Source organism: Aythya marila (assembly GCF_965140915.1).
Source record: "Aythya marila genome assembly, chromosome: 3".
Lineage (NCBI taxonomy): Eukaryota > Metazoa > Chordata > Aves > Anseriformes > Anatidae > Aythya > Aythya marila.
In genome coordinates this window covers 69,998,502-70,018,779 of record NC_139044.1, presented here as the reverse complement: position 1 = coordinate 70,018,779, position 20,278 = coordinate 69,998,502, and the positions used below count along the sequence as shown (strand labels likewise).

General features: G+C 35.3%; 1 protein-coding gene across 3 annotated transcripts in view; it reads left to right on the top strand.

Annotated features, from left to right (window-relative positions):
• Positions 1 to 20,278, top strand: part of ATG5 (autophagy related 5) — a 79,489-nt gene that overhangs the window by 30,938 nt on the left and 28,273 nt on the right. For all 3 annotated transcript variants that reach the window (XM_082758200.1, XM_082758201.1, XM_082758202.1), the window contains exons 6-7: positions 609 to 703; positions 19,691 to 19,808. In XM_082758200.1, coding sequence (XP_082614326.1) covers positions 609 to 703; positions 19,691 to 19,808 — 213 coding nt within the window. The remainder of the gene's footprint in view (positions 1 to 608; positions 704 to 19,690; positions 19,809 to 20,278) is intronic.

The window sequence follows — 20,278 nt, the reverse complement described above, 5'->3', positions numbered from 1 at the left end:
TAGTTACTTGGATAATACAAAACAGTTTTTCAAACAAACTTTTATTTTCAGGCTATGTCATGAAAGTGGCAGTATACTTTCAGATTAGATCATACATGACTGCAGATTATTTTAAGGTTTACATATCGAAATACAAACTCTCCAAGAACTTTTTCCACTGCTTTCTAGTTCATCTATTCTTTGTACCTATTGCTCACCGATAGTTATGGCTAGTTAGATGTTGTAGATGTTTTTAACAAGCTGTGAGGCGATGTGGACCAGTAATAGCGGAGAGGGTAGAAGAATGCACTGTTAATTGAGGTAATGCAGTCCATAATTCATGGCCTGTTAATTCTTTAGTGGGGGAGATGTGCCATGACTTCAAGTTGCTTTCTCTTTCAGTTCAGTAAGTCACCATATCACTGTTTTCGTAGGAGAATGCAGATGGCTTACTTCTGCCTTGAGACTAAATAGGGTAGAGAAATGTGGGGAAAAGAAAATTCATACAGGCCAAATTCTTGTAAGAAGTTTGCATTTGCATGTTGTTTTAATCATGCCTCACTTACCTCTTGTAGCTGAAGAATTATATATGTTATTAGTATTAACAAAGTCTGCTTTTACCTTCACAGATAAATTTGAGCAATTTTGGGCTATAAATCGAAAACTCATGGAGTATCCTCCAGAAGATAATGGATTTCGATACATCCCATTTAGAATTTATCAGGTAGGACACAATGAAATAAAACCAATTTTACCGAATTGTTTTACTAAGGTGTCAAATATCATTGTCTTGGCTTTTCAGACTTACACAATCCCTTTTCCAACATATGGTAAAAGTTTGTATGAATTAGTAAGGACAAGATGGACTGTATTTATTCTAATAGGTAATTACTATTCATTGTGTCATAAGTGTGTGATACATGAAAATGTGATAAAGCTGGTTAGAAGATTTATAAAAAACGCAAGTTGTCATTAGAAGTAACTGCTAAATATGGAGACTTTGAATGCAAAATGCACTTTGAAAAGCCTAACTCAAACATTTGAAGAGCAAGTTTTTCCCTTAACCACTGTGTAGGTTGCTTTTCTTGTTGGCATTACAAGGCAAAAGATACTGCATGGGTCTTGTGTCTGATTCTTACCTTTGTCTTTTAACTGTATACTTTAAAATACCAAACTAGCTTTGAATATTTTTTCCAATTTAATACACCAGTGCTATTTTCTTAGTAGTCTTTTTGGGGGCACATTCCTTGGAAACATTAAAATGTTTTGATGTCCTTTTAGTTTTTATAGCATTATGGTCATGATGAGGTTTAGAACTAGGCGTGTTTAGAAGCATGTACAGAATATCAATTAAACAATTCTTCTCTGATCTGTCTTTTGAAACATTATCATCTATTTACACTTGAGTTTTGCAACTGTCACTGTAAAAAAGTCTCCTATTCATAGCATTAAGTGGTGTGATACTGCTTTATAACAGGTTTAATGACTCATTAAAATATATAAAGCTATATAGTCTTACTGTGGGACTGAAATAATTTTTAATGTTAGATATAAGATATTTACTGTCATAGTGAAACTTTAGATTGAGAACGGAAGTCAGTTATTCTGTCAGAGATCATAGCAGATGGCAAGGTTAGTGCAAGTATCAAAAGATGTATCTGGAAAAGCAGTTCACTCGCAGCATTTTGTTTGCTTGACAACTAAGTTGTTTATTCTCCGATAGCTTTTTTTTTGTAAAGTCTGTTTATAAAAGCCACATACATGGGCATGCAAAGTGGAATTTTGTTGTTTGAATAAGGTAGGAACTTCTAAGCCATGGGGGAAATTTTCTGTGATATCACATGATTTCGTACTAATAAAGTTTACTTAAATATTAAAAAACCAGTAATATCCGTGCCTTTAGTCAGTAGTACTTATCTTTATTCACGTTGCCTTTTCTATCGGAAACCCTTACTTGCTATAATTTAAACTCCAAATGCCTAATTAAGATCAGAAGCTCAAACATAAATAGAGATGGTGCTGAGACGACCTTTGAGAAGGTTGCTGTATATTATTTTCAGTGTTACTGTTCTTAACGTTTCTAAATATTTTCAGTGATGTTCCCTTTTTTTAAAGGTGGATGCAGGTGTTTCTAGCATCTTTTGTTGCTTTGTGCACTGGTTACTGCTTATCATAAAAGTGAAAAATCAGTGAAAAAGTGAAAAATTCAGAGAAAATTTCAGAAAGCTCTGAGAACAATTAAATTATAATTTGACTCCAAACAAGGAGGTAATTTCTATAGTTTTAACAAATTTACAGTACTTAGTGACAGACTTGCATGTGTGGAAATAACTGAATCAAAACACTCTTAAGATACATTTAACCCCCACCCTGACAGCATTTACGTTATTTTAATGGTGGCAAAAATCAGCTTTGCATTCTAGTTGGTTGCTTGCATATTCCTACATAAATACCCAAAGATCGGGTTAGCCTGGATTTGTAATAATTAGGCTTTCATTCCTTATGTATTTTTACATCACATTTTTGTAGATAAGTAAACCTATGTGGGTGGGTGGCAGGAATTTAGTAGACCTTGCCTTCAATGGGGAGAGTTCCTCCTCTTATTCTCCACACCTTCTATTATCCCAAAAATATTAGAAGAAGAATCTGTGAAAGGAACTGCCTGCATTGTGTTTCTTGGCTGTGTGAGGCAGATGAGTTTGTTTTCCTTCAAAGAAATGTGCTTAGATAACAGTATCTAAGAAAAATGAGTTTTTGCAGCAGTTAAAAAAGACATGCTGAAAATGCATGCAATAAAATGATCTGACATGCTTTTCAGTGAAGGCCTGATATTTTCAAAACTCAAAGGCTCTTTCATTTGTAAAGCTTGTGCATTAAAATACATTTCTAAAGAATAATATGAATCATACCTCGTGTGGTATCCAAATCTGATGGTATGTGGGGGAGAAAGAGGTGGCAAAAATACGAACATAATACTTGAGTAAGTCAGAACTAAACTAACCACAGGTAATTTTAAGCCTATGTCCAGCACCTCTTTTTTTTTTTAAGAGCAGAAGCTAAGATTGGACTGGAATCCTTGCATCTACCGTAAAAGATGAAGAAAAAGACTGTGTCACTAACTATCAGTTCAAATGCAGTTTTAACTTAGCTGTGAGATTTTGAAGACTTTATTACCAGTTATCGTAGTCTAAAGGAACTTGCACCAGATGAAGCTTTGACATAGGAGGAATTTTTTTCTACCAGGGATGGCATAGAAATAGTGATTTTTTTATTTTTTTTTTTGTGACACTCTTACTTCAAGGTGTTTAAGAAAAAAAAAAAGTGCCCCACATCACTTCAGAGGTATAAGCTGCTGTCTTCAAATGAGTTTGCACAAAAGCTCTTTTATCTGATAGTGCTATTGAATGAAGTGCCTCTTCTACTTGTTCTTTACTATTATTTTCTTTTATTATACATTATTCTTTTATTCTCTCTTTTAATGTTTTCTGTATGTTATGCATTTGAGTGCTGCTTTTCTTGTGCAGTATTATAGGTAGTTTGACCTGAGGACTTCTTCCCTGTGCTTAAGACTGGTTGGTTTTGCACTGTGTAATTGGACAAGCGATGTGCCGGTAGGTAGCAGGAAGTTTTCACTGCCCTGCAGTTGGACCTCTGACTCCAGGCACTGGAGCATATTAGTCAGACACTGGAGAGGAGTCTCTACGTGCTGATGGAGACTACTCTGGTAAACCACGGTGTGCTATCTAATGCTGCAGATGGGAGTGCTCTCAGTCTCTCGTGTTGGTGTTGTGTGCCTGGTTTGTACTCATCCCTGAGTTTTGATCTCTCTGTCACGGCAGCCTGCCCGCACTCTCCCCAAGTCATGCTCACCCACTTGTTCCTGGTTGCTCTCTCCCTTTTGCTTCTTGTCAATCTCTTTCTCTGGAGTCTATCCTTCAAGTGTATAAGATGCAAAGTTGAAATAGCATTTCATTCTCAAGAGTAATATCAGAGAAGTATGGAAGAAAATGAAATAACTATGACAGGTTCTTCTGAGCTTTTCTAGACTGTCACTTGGCTTAAGGCAGGATAGTTACTGGCTGCTTGCCAGCCCAAGAGGAAATCTGGGATTGCCTGATTGTTCCTTTATTTGGGTACTGGAACATGCTATGGTATTGAAATGACCCTTTCCTTTGCCTCTGTTTTCTAAGGATTTTGGTTAGGTTATTCATTTTTATTGCCTAATTGAACAGTAGGCTTAATCTTTGAACAGATTTTTCCGATCTTAAGTCCCATAAGGTGGTGTGATTAAACTTTGCAGTGATGAATTGTTATGATATGTAAGCACTTTAGTAATGTGCCTGAAATTTGCCATACTTAGTAATACACTGGTTAAATCAAACATGTTGCTCTTTATGGCAAAATTGCATCTCTGAGATGTCTAAATAGATTTAAATGTCTACCACGTCCTCTAAAGGAGGACATGGTAGATGTGAGGGGGGAATTAAATACTTTTAGACTTTATTAATACCTGGCTCTATAAATGAATTGGAAGCCCAAGCACAGCCCTTTCCCAAACAAGGAAAAACTTTTTATTACTATTTCCACATAAATTGCATAGCTCAAATGATCAGTTCAAAGCCAGTAATTATACAAATCAATATCACAGTTTGGCTTCTGTAATGACAAGCACCCAAAAACTGATCAAAACCATTATTTTGGAAGAATATTGGATCCACCTGTAAAGTTTTCAAGTTGAGCAAAAATGAACCTGTCCTTCTATACTAATTATTTAAACTTTTTTTCCTTTTGAGTGAAAAACCTCATTGCATTTCAAGGTTGAATTTCTGACTTCAACACCAGTTTCTAGATTTTGCTTTGCCTTCCACCACTTTAAAGCCTTCTGACTTTCTAACCTCTGAGTTCACTAACTTAGGAGCAATTTGAGTAGCTTCAGTTTCCTTTGATAAGGTGAATCAGTGGAGCTCTCTAACCTGTCATCAGAGATCGCTTACCAGTGCTGAAGTTTTACAGTCTTTTTAAACACTAGCTAGTATGATGATAATCCTCAAGATTGGTTTTGAAGTTAGGGAGAAGCAAAGGCCATATGTAAAGTTTATTTCTGCAGAATTTTAGGTCAAAAGCACTTCAAGTGTTGGTAGGATAAAGTTAGTTGCTACTTGAAATTGCAAATCTGAAAAGAAATTATGACAGGAGGTGAAATTGCAATGTCTAGTCAAACAGAAGTAGAAAATGTAACTGCTGTCAACCTGAAGAGGGCAACACAACACAGCAGGTTTCAGCATCTCGTTGGCTAATACAAAAGTCTCTTGAATAGACTTCTGTGTAATACCTTATTGAGCTTTATATCTTAAAAGTAATGTAAAGTAGTAAGGTTCTTTTTATAAAGAACCTGATGAAAATAGATCAATCTATTTCTTCAAAAATTTTCTTTTGCAGAGATGAATGTTGAGTAAATAGGAAAATAATGTGAAACGATGGCTGATTTGTGTAACAGGGCTGTGCTTGACAAAATTTCTGTGCTGAAAAGAAACACTGGTTCATCAACAACTGAGTACACGGAGTGACTTATTTTAATAGCTGATGGTGCAGCACTGAAGAAACAGTATCATATTTTCACCAGTTTTAAACTTCTTCCAAAATTAAAGCTCTAAGAATGAGAAAGTTTTAAAGCTTTGATGGATCAACCTTGTGTATTTAAGAATCTGTGTGGCATGGGGGCTGTCAATCAGAGTAAAAAAAAAAAAACAAAAAAAACCTGAGATTAGAAACATCATTTGTTTTCAGATATGTGCATAAAGTTTATGTACATGTGCCTGAGTTGTCTGTAAAACTGTCAACCTGACTAGTTCAGAGCTATTGTAGAAGTTGTGTAGAGCATAAGGAGGGAGATGCAGAAGAGAGGAGGCTGTAAAATCTCAGCCTGGGCAGTTGCCCTGAGCCATGGCTCAACTGTTACCAAGTTGGATAGTTTTAACCTAGCTCAGGCTTGTCAGGAGGAGCTACAGTAATACTTCTGAGCTGAATGTAGATTTAGTTTGTATATGAAGACTAAAGAAGCTTTGCTTGTGTGAAAAATAGCTTTTTGAGGTCCTGAATTAGATAACTAGTTTAACCAATATTTAGGAATTAGGAATATGTTATTCGTATTGGGGAAAAATGGACAGTATTTAAGTCTCTTATCAGATATTCTTAGGTTTTAGAGGAATCTAGGTGTGTTGGAGATCAGAAGTATCCCAAAAATGACAAATTCACTTTGTTTAAATAAATAATTATATAGATTCTGTTGTTAGTAGAACATAACTAAAATAACATTTTTAGTTGTGGTGCGATAATTAACATTTTTGGTAGGGGAAAAAATGTCTATTTCTGATTTGAAAATGCCTTAATCTTTCCAAAATGTCTTATGCGCTTACTAATCATAAATCGGTAGGTTACTTTTTCAACAAACTGGTTTTGCATAAAACTTAATTTGTCGTCTTTTCTCAGAGTTGGTTTATGATAATGAATTCATAAATAAAGAAGTTTATGTAAATGATCGTGCTGCTAATTTAAACTACGAGGTTTGAATTGTTGTGGCTCTATTTCCCTAAACTGTTTTATTAAAATAGAGTGCTTGTATATTTATGTATCATCCTAAATTTGTAATGAAAGTTAAACGATGCATGCAGTTTAAAAAAAAAAAAAAAAAAAAAAGTTGCGCTTCACCTTAACTTTGAGTAATTATTCTTGAAAATAGAATATATTGAGAGGTTGCTATGAAGACAATAAGTGAAGCAGTAACACAGTTGAATTAGGTCTGTCTAGAGTTACTGTTGGATTGGCATTTAAATGCAATGCTTTTTAGTATATTACTGCTTTTTAATGATCATTAATTCTGATCATTTATGTGGTGGTTCTTATTTTATAAGGAGGAAACTTTATCTCCTGAAATTTGCGATCTGTAGCCACACTCCTTTATGATTGTCACTTGTACTATGAAGTAATACCAGGAAAAAAAAATCTGAACTGCTTTGCATTCGGAAAATGGGAAAAGCATGTATGGTTCAGAGGGATGAAGAACATAATCTTCAAGGAGTATTTTTGTGGCTGTGCAGTGTATGCTGTACCTATTGCTTAGGAATAAAGCTAAGAGCCTAATGATGATGCAAAAAGTTAACTCTGCATTTGTCAGTGTCAGTATGCCATCTTTTTTTTTTACCCTTTAAAGAAAAAAAAGTAGAATTTACTTTTTTTTTTTTTTTTTTTTAAAGGCAGGTTAACTTTTGCACAGAATTAAGGATCAGGAAATACAGAAAGTGTTCACTTTCTACTTCAGAAAGTAGAAGTGTCTGAGAACTTGCTATGCTTGATGAAGAATTGCTTCTAGTTGATAGTTATTGTGGAAAATTGAGGAGAATTGTTGATTTTAATGCTGGAAGTAGATTGACAGTATTGTGTGAAGTATTGTACTATTCAGTGCTCTTAAGCAAACAATCTAACATTGGCTTTTGTGCATGTGAATCCATTTCCAGAGTTGTTTGCTTCACAGCTAGTCGATACTCAGTTGCTTACTTCTATGTGAGGCTTAGCTCTGGATATGTGAAATCACAGGACTGCAGCTGTGAAAAGCACTATCATTCAACTTTTGTGCTGCAGATATTTTACTAATTGCAAATATGAGCCCTTTTCTGGGCAGGAGATTTAATACTTCAAGGCCATGCTTCATTGTAGAGCTCTGTCTGCTCAGCACTCAACAAACCCGTATCTTGGAGCTGCTTCTACTGTTTCCTTTCTGTTGCTCTCTGACCTTATCGACTGTCGCCTGCTGGCTGTTGTATGTGAAATCACCCTCTTGAGTCTTGACTTTCTCCTCCTTCTAGGAACAGTGCAATTTACTTAAGGTTAAATACTACAAATTCATTTGTTTAGATAATGTAGAGCTGCACAAACAGATTTTATGGATCGTTTGAAGGACCAAGCTACAGACAGAATGGTATTTAACTGTGCTTGTTCGGCATCCTGACATGAATGTGAGCGGCACTTCTTGTAACTTATTGTATGGGACTGGTAATGGAACTTATGGTAATACATATACACTTATTAAAAATGACCTACAAGGTGTAACAGGACATATGCTTTAGATAGTGCTTGTCCTTTAAAAAAAAACAAAAACAAACAAACAAACAAAAAAACACACTGATTTTAAGGACGTTCTGCACTGTGATTTCAGTATCCCAAACTGTGTCTCTTTTTCTTAAACCCTTCTTGTAAAGCAGCTGGATGAACATCATTTTTCAAACCTTTGTTCCCTTTTTCTTCCAGCACGTGCTGCATAGTTTTTATAGCATTACAGATGTGCTCTCTCCCTGTCAGAAATATTGTAGTGCAGATGACAATAAAGTGCCCATAAAACACAAAGCAGTTTGGGGTTTTAGATCATTGTGAAGCAAAGCTGCTGTCTCTAGGTAAGAATATTTTGGCCTACAGCATGTGCCCCTTTTAGTTCTAGAGGTTTTCTACCCCCTCTGGCAAGGTTCATTTGGTTGGATATATTTACTGTGTCTGCAGATGAATTTTTCAGGGTTTTTCATTTACTTTGCTACGGTTAGGTGGCTTAGAGATCTTGGTCCTTTCACTTTGGTGAGAGAGGTTTCCTCTCTGGAGGTCTGTGGAATGAATGAATCTGTTCTTAGGGTCTGTGTGAGGAAGGCCCTTTAGAACTAGTTATTAGCTATTATTAAAGTTCCAAGCAGTGCTTTAAACCAAAAAGTTTGGACTATGCAAGCTCTTACAGCCAGTCCTTTTTATGTTGCTGCCTGTAAGAATAAGACCAGGTTTCGGACAATCCTAAATGCTTAGGGTTTTCTCAGGTCAGTACACAACATACTGCATTGTCAGAGTCTGGTTTGTAACTGAATGCATCCCAGATCAAATCTTTGCTGCATATTTTGTTTTATTGTGGTCTTTATCTTTTGACATTGATTGGGGAGCGTCCTTAGGGAGAGTTCTTCATCTGTTCAGCAGAACAAAAAACAGAGGGCTGGCCACTTCAAAACAGGGTTTTTAACAGCACAGTCAGTTACAAATCTTTTCTGAGTTGTTCAGGATACAAATGAGTATTGATAAGGGTTGAGTCTCCTTCAGTTCTTTACTTATTAGGGAATATCTTGCAGACTTACAGGAGCCTCTTCATGCTTGTTAATTATTGCTATATTACTGAAAGAAAGAGTAAATTTTGTTCTTCCATAGGTGACTTGGCAGTTTGCAGAAAGATTTTCTGTGGACATGGAACACATTTCAAGGAAGAAATACTGTTAAATAATCCATATTTTCCAGCAGCAATGGAACAGGAACCAACCAGCTGCAGACTTGCTCGGAAAGAACAGTTTTAAAATGCTGTCAGGGCCTTTCCTAATTTACACAGTTTGCAACCACTCTTACACCAGGTAGACTCAAGTGTATCCTGTGGGACTGAGGTCCTACGATGAAAACTCTTTAGAGAACACCTGCTTGAGTTGGAAAATAATATAATCACTGAACATCTTGCAAGATTCTCTGTTACTTCGCACGGAAAGGTTCCCCTAGATAACCTGTAAATTCAAAGAATGCAGGAAGCTCAGCAATGGGCCCTTGCAACAAGGAAGGCTGGGTGGCATCCTGGGCTGCATGAGGAGGAGCGTTGCCAGCAGGTCGGGAGAGGTGATCCTTCCCTTCTGCTCTGGTGAGGCCACACGTGGAGTAGCGGATTCCTTGGTGCAAGAGAAACATGGAGCTGCTGCTGCTGGAGAGAGTCCAACAAAGGGCTGCTAGGACGACTGAGGAAATGGGGCATCTCTTCTGCATAGTGAGGTGTGGTGGAATGGACACAATCAGTATAAACAAGATGATGCATCTTTAGAAAGTGTTATAGAAATGGAAACTAAGCCTTCTAACCCGAGGTGTTAGAATTAAGCAAATCCATTAAATTTTGTATCACTTGAGTTTGGTAAAAGGTATCTTCTAAGTAGGCATCTCTTTTTCCGATTAGGAGAACATGTGAAAGGAGTCGAGCTTTCAAATGGTTTTCGTGGTTGTAATAACTGATTTTGTTGCTCTTACGTAAAGCTTTTTCTAAAGGATTTGTAAGGAAGCATGCTGCCAATTTAAATAATATGGAAAAGAGAGGTATTTTAAATGATTCTTTCATCTTTTGGAATGATGAGCCAGTAAAGGACCTCAACAATGCGTGTGGGGAAAATTAACCTAAATAGTTGCCATATTTCTCTGTAGGTTTGTAATAATGCTAAATTATTGTTAATTGTGTAGGAAGTTAGGGTAGAACTGCGGTTGCTTCATGCCGTGTGCTTTGCTCAATGAAAGGCTTCAAGGAAGGTATGAATTGTTGCCCACATATTATTAGGAGAATAGTCCTTAACCTGTTCCTTGACCAAAACCTGTTCAATATTGTTTTCTAGGCATAACTGTAATATGCCCTACGACGTAAAATTTTGACTTTATTTCAGATGTGTTTATGATTCTACTTGTGGCTTTAATTTAACTACAGTCTCAGCTAAGATACTAGTTAGTTTTGACATAATTATTACTTGTAACAATTCCTGTCATAACATTTGCCACATAACAGACCATAACAAGTTTAAACTTCCACCAAAGGAACTCACTGTATAATTGCTCTTGCTTTTAAAACCATGATCATTAATATTCAAAAACTAGAGGTATTACACAAGTTGTAAATACTTTGAGTGTTCTTAAGGATAATAAAATTTTCAAAAGGTTTATTGAGATTATTGCAGGTCATAATTTTAACTGCAAGTTTATATTTTCTTGATCATTTAAATTACGCAAAAGTAAGAAAATCAATTTGGAGGTTAATTTGGACACATGCTTTTATAGGGGAAAAATGTTGATCCACTGAGTAAGTTTGTATGTCCTACATGGTATGCATTCTTTTAATAGGTTATGTTATTTTCATAATTTTACATATAGACTGAGGAATAAGAAGTTTTAAGGTTGTATCCAAATATGTTTTTCAGAACTATATCAAAGTGTACATACAGGTATTCGTAGAATTATCTTTAGCTTCAATCTAGTGATGAGTTTCTGCACTACCATGACTATTAGTGTGAATTGTGTATACAAAGCGTATCCCAAATGTTTAATCTTTTGATTTTGTTGCATAAGTCTTAAAAATTTTAGGGAGTATAAAGTTCCTGCTCATCACCATAAAAATGTCATGAGGGAAACCAATGCTTTCTTTTCACCATTTAACTGCTGAAATCCTAATACAAACTTGAAGGGGAAAAAAAAAAGAAATGATGTATTTTTCCTATAGATTGTAATCAGGAGTATACTGTAATTTCTACAGCCACTGAAAATATGTAATTTGTTAAAAATGTATTAGGGACGGGACGAGTAATTTGATTTATTCTGTGTGTCAACTTTACAACTAGTCCTGCAACCCCTATCACATCCTGTCAGTGAGTCAGTTTTTCTGGTAATTCTAGATAGACGTATGTTGAGCACGTTTACACTCCTTCCTTTCATCTTACGGTTTTTAGTTGCATTGTGGACATAGAAAACCATTACTTAGCTCTTGAATTCAAAGAATCTTGATTAGCTGTATTTTGTAATGTGATGTACGTTACACTTGAAACTGTGACGTGACATTGCAGGTTAGCAGGACAAAATTCTGAAATCTAACAAAGCAGAATGAGCCTGATTCAAAGCAAAAACAATAAAACCAGCACCATAAATAGGAAATGTATTAGTTGAAGTTTGCTTTTTGCAGAGAGTACTTAAAGAAATACTAGAAATAGTCTTTTGGTTTTGTTGTGGGTGGTGTTCCAGTCCTAATAACTTAGAGAGCAAGTGAAGTGGAAAAGTACACAACAAAGCAACAAGGTGTCTGGGGTATGTCCTGTATAGCTTGGAAGATCTGGGTTGCAGGACAGGGGAGGTATGATTATAGTGTAAAGATAAATCATGTAATTGTCTTGTGTCATAATACAAGCTCAGAAAAAATGCTGATGAAATTTGAAACGTGACAAATTTCAAGCAGATAAAACAATAGGTCATTTCCTTTTTCTTTTTTTTTTTTTTTTTTTTTTCCTGTGCATACTTTGGTTTGTTGAGCTAAAAAGCAAGGGTCAGCCTGCTGCTTTAGGAAAGAAAGTACATTGATGGGGTTTAATAGATGATTCAGGAAGAGCAAGTTCTTCGAGGCTGCTTGCAGTGTGCTTATATATGCATGTGTGTATGGATATTTCTTCCTGAGTTTAACTTCAGCCTGTTTTTCATATAATCATTGACTGCTTATGGTAGGACTTGATTTTTTTATTATTATTTTTTGCTTTAATTTTGGAGGAAAAGAGTTGTACCTCTCATTTAGTGTATTTTACAGGGGCTCTGTAGATGCCTGTTGCAAGCTACCACTTAAAAGTTGAGAATGAGGGCTACCTGAGGCAAATGGAGGAGAGTAGCTATTCATTTGCAGCTAAGTTTGTGTAAATTTCTCAGCTGGTCCAGGAAAGGAAGGTTAAATCTTCCTGAAACTGAGTAATCAGTTTGTGATGTCTATTTATTGTGAGAATGTCTTTAATCCAAACTGTACTAATATGCTTCCAATGCGAATGATACATTCATTTTGTCAAAGAAACTGGCAAAGATAAAATACATGTTCTAGCAACAACATAACATTAAAGTCATTTTTAATGAATAACTAGGAGAGAGGCCTTTAATATGTTGCATTTTGATCCTGGTTGAGCACTGAGTTTCTTTGAAGGTAAGGTACATTTTGTCATCAGAAAATAGCTCGTAGCATGAAATTCTGTGCTCTGGAATGGCAGAGGCAACCGTAAGCTGAAGTTGTAAATTAGACTTGAGTTTAGAAAAGATGTTTTCCCATTTCTTGTAAGTGGGACAGGCTTGTAGAAATGTCTTGTTTCAGCACTCTCGTGGGATAAATGTTATCAACATTTAAATTTATTCCTTTTTTTGTATCTGTTGCCATCAGAGTAGTGATTTGCGAGCATACTCTTAAAGGGTTAGTCTGGAGCGTCGTGTAGTCTTGAATGTTGTAAGCTAGTAGAAAATGGTTACTTTGGGGTCTTCTCATAGACAAAGCCAAAAAGAAAGCTACAAACTTGATGAAAGTCTTTTGGTTTTCATGCTAGAATTGGTTCATCTTAAGCCTTTGGAGGTAAGTGATAGAACAGCTTTGCTTATTTGCATGCCTGCAGTTTAAAAGTTTATACAGAATCCCTGGAAGGAACAGTTAACATGGTTTGTACTCGGATTACACTTACAGTGACTAAAACTTTCTTCCTTTGGAAATCTTTGTAATAACAATTTGATTCCATTGGAGAAGTCTTCATGTGACTGTTTCAGAGATCGATTTGTATCAGAATTTTCATATAAGTGATCTTGCCTTTTGCTTCTGGCAGGTAACTTGCTTTGAGTTGCTTTAATAGATGTATCTGAGGAAATTTAGTTTTCTGTATAAAAAAAAATCTGTAAAAATCTAAGCGTAACTCAGATTTTCAAAAGACAAAGTAGTTGTTTTGGGTGATTAAAAAAGTATTGTTGTTTTGCCTGGCATAGTAATCATTTTTTGTTCTTGATCATTTGACTGTCATAGAAGCTGTGAAGTGGTAAGAAACAAACTTTACAAACTTCTCCAAAAACCTAATGAGGATGTGAGAATCAAACAGGTATTTTTTTTGGTTTAGATGTCTCTAGTATCAAAGAGGATTCTGGTTTTTTTTTTTTTTTTTTTTTTTTTTTTTTTTTTTTCTGCTGCTTCTCAGCACCTCGAGGAGTGGTAGCTTATTAAGAAAATACTTCTACCATTTGAAATTAATAAATGACGTTCTTTAGGAATTGGACACAGCTTTAATATTATTTGTAAGTAACAAGCATGGATTATTTTACATAATTAAAAAAAAGTTTGCAGCTGCTTACTAGAATATAGTATTTGTATATAGCTATATTATACTATGATGTAGTAGTGAAAATGAAGTTCCTTGATGTTTTGCCATTTAAGTAATGAATTTCACGTTATACTGTAGCTTGAGTCTCTAGTTTTCATGAAGTATATTTCTTAGAATATTTTGAAAATAAAGGATTTTAAGTTTATGCTCACTGAAGCACAAAATGATTGCTTATAAAATAGTTGAAGGTGTATAATCATTTTTGGAAATAATTTTTGAAGCAAAATTATGGAGACTCCAGCTGACACACAGATTTTTCATAATCTGTTTAATTAGAAGCATAAACTAGAAGGTATGTTGGGAAATAGCAGCAGTTGTGAATTTGGAAATATTTTAAGGTTAAAAACATGAGTTTGTAACATCAGACCACAGGAGAAAAAAAAATCATTAAATAATATGGTGTCTCCTGTGTTTTTAGTTTGAAATTACAAATGAAACTGAAATGAAGAATTTGTAGTTTAACATAACAAGTCTGTGCCTAAGATAATCTTAGCTTCAGCACATTTGCTTAGCTCTTCTTGTAAGCTTTTATTAAGTGAATGATGAAATAAGAAGCACAATTATCAGTTAAGCAATATTGATATTTTTAGTGACATTTTTCCCTTTACTCTGTTGTGGGAGCCATACAAATGAGTATCACTAGATTATTATGACTCTCTAGTGTAAGTTTAAGATGCAATGGGGAATAAAACATAAATTATAAAATGAACAATAAATATACAGGAAACTGGGGAGAAAAAAAAAGACTGCTGTGGCTATTGACATGTTATTTATACAGAAATATTTTGCAGCGTGTAATCTAACTTGTAAGAGTGATTAAATCTGAGTTACACTGGTCATTGCAAAAGCAAATGGTTGGTTTTGAATGTTTGCTTTTACTTAGGAAGGAGCATGACTAGAGATAGAAAGTATAGAATAGCAGCACTGAAAGTTGAGGGTAAGTTAGAGGTCTAGGCACACAAGCAGTTTTGCTTATAAAGCAAGCATCATTGCTTTCTGCTATGATCACCAGCTTGCGTGGCCTACAGGCATCCCAGTAATGCAGAATAATAACCAAGAGTTGGGCTAAATCTACTGTGAGATTTGTTTATTGAGTAGTCAGTCACCTGCTTGTGTTTCCTGGATGATCACAGTCAACATTTGCCTCGCTGTTCAAATGTTCTTCTCCTTCCTACCTCACCGATGCTGTTTGTTGCAGAGACTGACTTGCTGGCTTCTTTTGGCCACGAAACATTGTCTGTTTATGCACGTGAAAGGTCTCCGGTATATATCTTTAACATTTTATTTTATTATATTTATTTCCAGAAGCCTGTCAAATATTTTTATTGGCCTTATTCCACAGGTATCAGCATACATGAAATTGTTTGAGTTAGGTTAGGTAACATCTCGTAAACCATGACTAGTTTCTGAATGAAAGTCAAAATATGTAGCAGATGAAGCAACTACAGATGACATTACTAAAATCAGAAAACCTGGGAAAGGAGGCACAGCAAATTCAGGAGCACCACCTTAGGCTAGGTCTTCAGGACTTACATTTTTACACACACACAACTACTTCTTTCAGATTCTGACACATACTCTGTGTTACCTGAGCTTAATGCCATTTCCATTTAATCTTTCAGTCTGATAACATGCCTGGATAGCTTCCAGAAAGTAAGTGTGGGTTTTTCTGTTTGGTTGGGGTGGTTTTTTGTTTGTTTTAAATGAATATTCAGCTTGCCTTTTCCACAATGGAAGGATCAATCATTCTAGTCTAACACTAGAAAGAAAAAAAATAAAATCATTCTGAACTAGCACTTCTAGCAAAAAGGAGCCAAAAAACAGACCCAGAAATACCAGCAGAAAAAAACAGTTTCAGCACCAGTGAAAGAGCAGTATTTGAAATGGGCCTTTGCAGCATCTTGCGTTCAGACAGACACTGTACGGGATAGCTCTGTGGCTACAACAATTTGTCATCTTTTAAATTAGTCGCTTTTGCGCTGTGTATTAAGATTTTTAATTGGAAACGTTTCTACAAAGTAGAAGATGTAATTCTCTTATACATCTAAAATGGATTTTTGACTGAAAAATAAAAGTTGTTAAAATTAATTTTATTTTCAGGGAGTAGTAAATGTGCCTGTCCTTTCCCTTTTACATAAAGTAACTTGAATCCCTGTACAAACTCTTACTGCTCCTTTGAAAGCTTGGTAGACTTCAAATTGATTTAAACAAAATGATAAACTCTGTCAGATCTTTTTTAGTGGAAAGTGGTTCATTACAAAGCAGTACAGCCTGTGAACTTGGCCAATTTCTGAAAATACAGAGTGTGTAAGAAAGTCAAGTTTTATGGTTTTAGGCTGCCAAGTTATGTGCATGTGGGAATTATAAGGAATTTTTTTATTGTGTGGCTTCAATATGTATGGTAGCTTTTATTTGTTTGAATACAATTAGAGTAGCAGCAGAATATTTAGTCAGGAAAACTACATCTATTCCTGCAGTTGGAAATAGCGGTAACTCTGTGAGTTTTCCAGATTAAAACCCAGCAGTTCACGAGTTATGTTTTTCATTTTCAGATGCATCCTGTATAAAATGTCTGACTAATTAAATTGTGGATTTCATGCAGTGTTTGATCTTCTGTTGATTCTGAAAAGGACCAGGCAAGCTGAATACTCTTTTTGGCAGGAAGATAGTGAAGAAAGTTATAATTGCTAACACAATATGTAACTATATAGCTTGTCTCTGATCTTGTGGGGTTTTACACTGCCTTAAAGGTCCTCTTAAAACTTTACTTCACCTATAACTCTTCTCAATGCGACTATTCCCCCAGAAGTAGTTTTAATGTATTTCTTCTCACTGTGGTGTAATTTTGGTTTTCACTGCCACTTTTCTATCACTGTTACACTTTAATCTTTTTTAATCTTTCTTAAAAAAAAAAAAAAAAAAAAGCTGTCATTTGTTCTGTAAAGAACAAGATTTGTGGGGCAGTGTAGGTAGTATAGAAGAATGATTGGTTTCAGTTGCACAAGTCCAGCTTCTTAGGAGGTGTGTTAAGAATTGAATATTTGCTTTCATCAACATTTGATTTGTTACTAAGTTATGGATGTGATCAGTGTAAAATGCATTGCAAATTTTGGGCCAGGTGATTATCTTAGAATGTTTACATGCTTGAGGGCATTTACCTTGCAGATTTATCATTACTAGGTACTGATTTACTCACCTGTAGTACCCTGCGAAAGCACCCAGCATCTTTTGAACAGCTCCCAGATAAGTTGGGGCTGTAAAATACAAAAAGCGCTGTGTTCTGTTGAAGCTATAAAAATCCTACTTGGAAAAAAAAAAACCAAGAATGGATGCTGTAGAAATAACACACTTTAGACCTGATGTAGATTACGACAGTTAACGCAGTGGTGTCTGTGGGTTAGGTTACAGACTGTTTTGCATGATTGATTAAGCAAATATTGTACAGAATATAACATTATGTAAGCGCTTACTCATGTTGGCTGCGTTGTTGCAGTAAATACTAGAGTAGAAAGCTGTAGTCAGGTTGGGTTTGTATTACTAGCTACTACACTTCAAAAGGATTGACAGGAAGATTTTTTTCTGAGGTTGACTTATGCTGCTGAATGACTAAGGCACTTTGAGAAGTTCTCCTATAAACACCCTAGATTGTAGGATGGGACTTTTCTTTTGACTCTTTGAATGCATGAAGCATCCGCTATATGGGAGGGAAGAAATGTAAGCATGCTGGGGTAATATTCTTCCTGTAGAATTATATGTGAACCACAATCTTTGTATAAACAATTAACATGCAGTTACTTTTATCATTTTAACATTGATGGAGACCAGTGATTTTTATTTACGTTACCACATCTGCATTGCTCAACACTTTAAAATCTAAAATTGAATTCATTTTCTATAATGCTTCAATATAACAGCTGAGGAGTATTACTTTGCAGCAGTCAGCAGCTATGTGGGAGATCCTTTAGAAAATACCTTTTGGACTTTTCCCTCTTGCTGTAATATAGCATTAAATTATTATAACTAGGAAAAAATTGTAATTTATTTAAAAAAAAAATGGAATAAGCACCTGGGAAATTCATACCTTAAGCATCTGCTGCTGATAGCCACCTCTGCTTGCTGCCTTCTTCTGGTGCTTATTTCCACTTCCGTTACTTCAAATGGTAGACACTTGGGAGCTGTGATTAGACTTGTGTGAAAAATTAATTTGATAGAAACTCGTGTGTGAGGTGCATGCTGCCGGCTGTGTGCCTGCCATCATTTCTCAAGTGTTCGGGTGGTTCCTTAGCGCTGTGTATGTCCGTCCTCTGCTACCCTGAGGACGGAGAATTGACTCCAGCAGCTAGGCAGCTCCGTCTGATCGGTCTTTATAAGGAAAACTGGAAAAAAAAGATTATTTATCCATTTATGGAGACTGCTGGCAAGAAGCAGCAAGTAGCTGTGTGTCAGCAGCTCTCTGTTGTACTGCCCTGCGATTACTTTGATGTAGTTTACCACTATTACAAAAAGACTCCTTTCCTTGCTGTTTCAGAGAGGCGAACGACAATTAAGTTATCATTAGTCTGCTATTTCTGACTTTTCATGTAGATAAGTGGCACAGACCACATTAAAACTTCTGTTGAAGTCTTTTTAATTTTCAAATTTATTAATATATTTACTTTTTTCCCCCAAAGCTCTACCACAAGATAAAACACTTTTAATGTTAATTGTGTGTTTGTTTATATTGTTGAATTACCACAGTGTAATTGGTCAGGAACAACTTTTTGAGTGGTAAGAAATTAAATTTGGAGATGGGCGCTGACTTGCCTTGCTTTTTTTCCCTTTAAAACTGTCTGTGACGAAAGTACAGCTTACGGGAGGCCAGCCACCTGTGATGCCAGCCACATCAGCTGCTTTCTAGTAGAAATTTGTCAGCAATAATTCTGGGTTTGCTTGAATATGGTGTTTTAAAATCCTGTTTTCTAGCTGAGGTGCCAAGTTTGGGAGGAGAGATCAGGTTATCAGGAAATAACTTTTCCTGTACTTTCAATACCAGATCCTTGTTGGCCCTGAAGTTGTGTACACAGATGCACAGAGAAGAGACTACCCTAACATAACCGCAGTTCTTAAATAACTGCATCTGTCAAAACACAACACCAATTTTTAAAATTTATGCTCTGTTTCTTGGGTTTGTAATAACTTGAAATTTTCAACAAATCTGGAAAAAAAATCACCTATTTTGAGCTGTAAAGGTATGAATGAAGGAATGGACTTTGAATGTTTGCCATTGAAAGTGCTTAATGTATTCCTGAAGTAAGATAAACTGTTGGAGAAGGTATTGGATGTTTGGTACAGTATTGATTTGACTTGGGAAAACACTGACATATGCTGATCTCTGAAGTTTGTGTTCACTGTGCATTTACTCAAATTAAGAATGCTTAAATGCTTTGTTCAAGCAGATTCTGTTCCCATAACAGAAGTGTTTAATAAATAATTTAACACTTTTACATCTCCAGGACACTGTTTATAAATGATTTCCACAGTTTCCTGGAGTGTCAACTTCTTTGAAATTGTTAACAAACTCCCTCCGCATATGAATGGAATGCAAAAAAAAAAAAAAAAAAAAAAAAAAAAAAAAAAAAAAAGCCAGATGTTGCTTCTGCTGCAACCTCTTGTTCTGTCCTACATTATGCCTGTCTCAGATAATGATACTAGATATTTGCATGGTCTTTAAATTGTTGGTTTTGCTAATTTTGTTATTAAAACAGGCAACAACAGAGAGACCTTTTATACAGAAGCTGTTTCGACCAATTGCTTCAGGAGGACAATTGCATACTTTGGGAGATCTGCTAAAAGATGTGTGTCCTAGTGCTATCACCCCTGAAGGTACTGTAGAAACAACTTTTGTCCAATAAAATATCTATATATATTTATTATTTATATATGTTATATGTAAATACATAATATATATAAAATAAGAATAAATGTTATATATTATTTCAAAATATTTTTTTTGGAAGCAGAACTCTGTTTCAGTACCAGAGTTTCAGATTTTACTCCTCCTTAGTCCATTATATTGCCAATTATATATCACCTGCAGTGAGGATAAAACTGAGTGCTTAGGCACTCATGAAAATTTAATCTGAGGAAATTTTACTTTAAAACGCATGTGTACCATTGCCATCATGCTAATATTAATAAAAACATACATATTTTATCTTCTGCAATTTTAACAAATATTTTTAAAGCAAAGTCAACAGAAGTTTTATTTTAAGTTTTGTTTAATTTTATGTTGCATGAACTTTTCATAAGGCTAACTCTAAAATGAGTTTAAATTGAAGATATTTTGAGAAAAC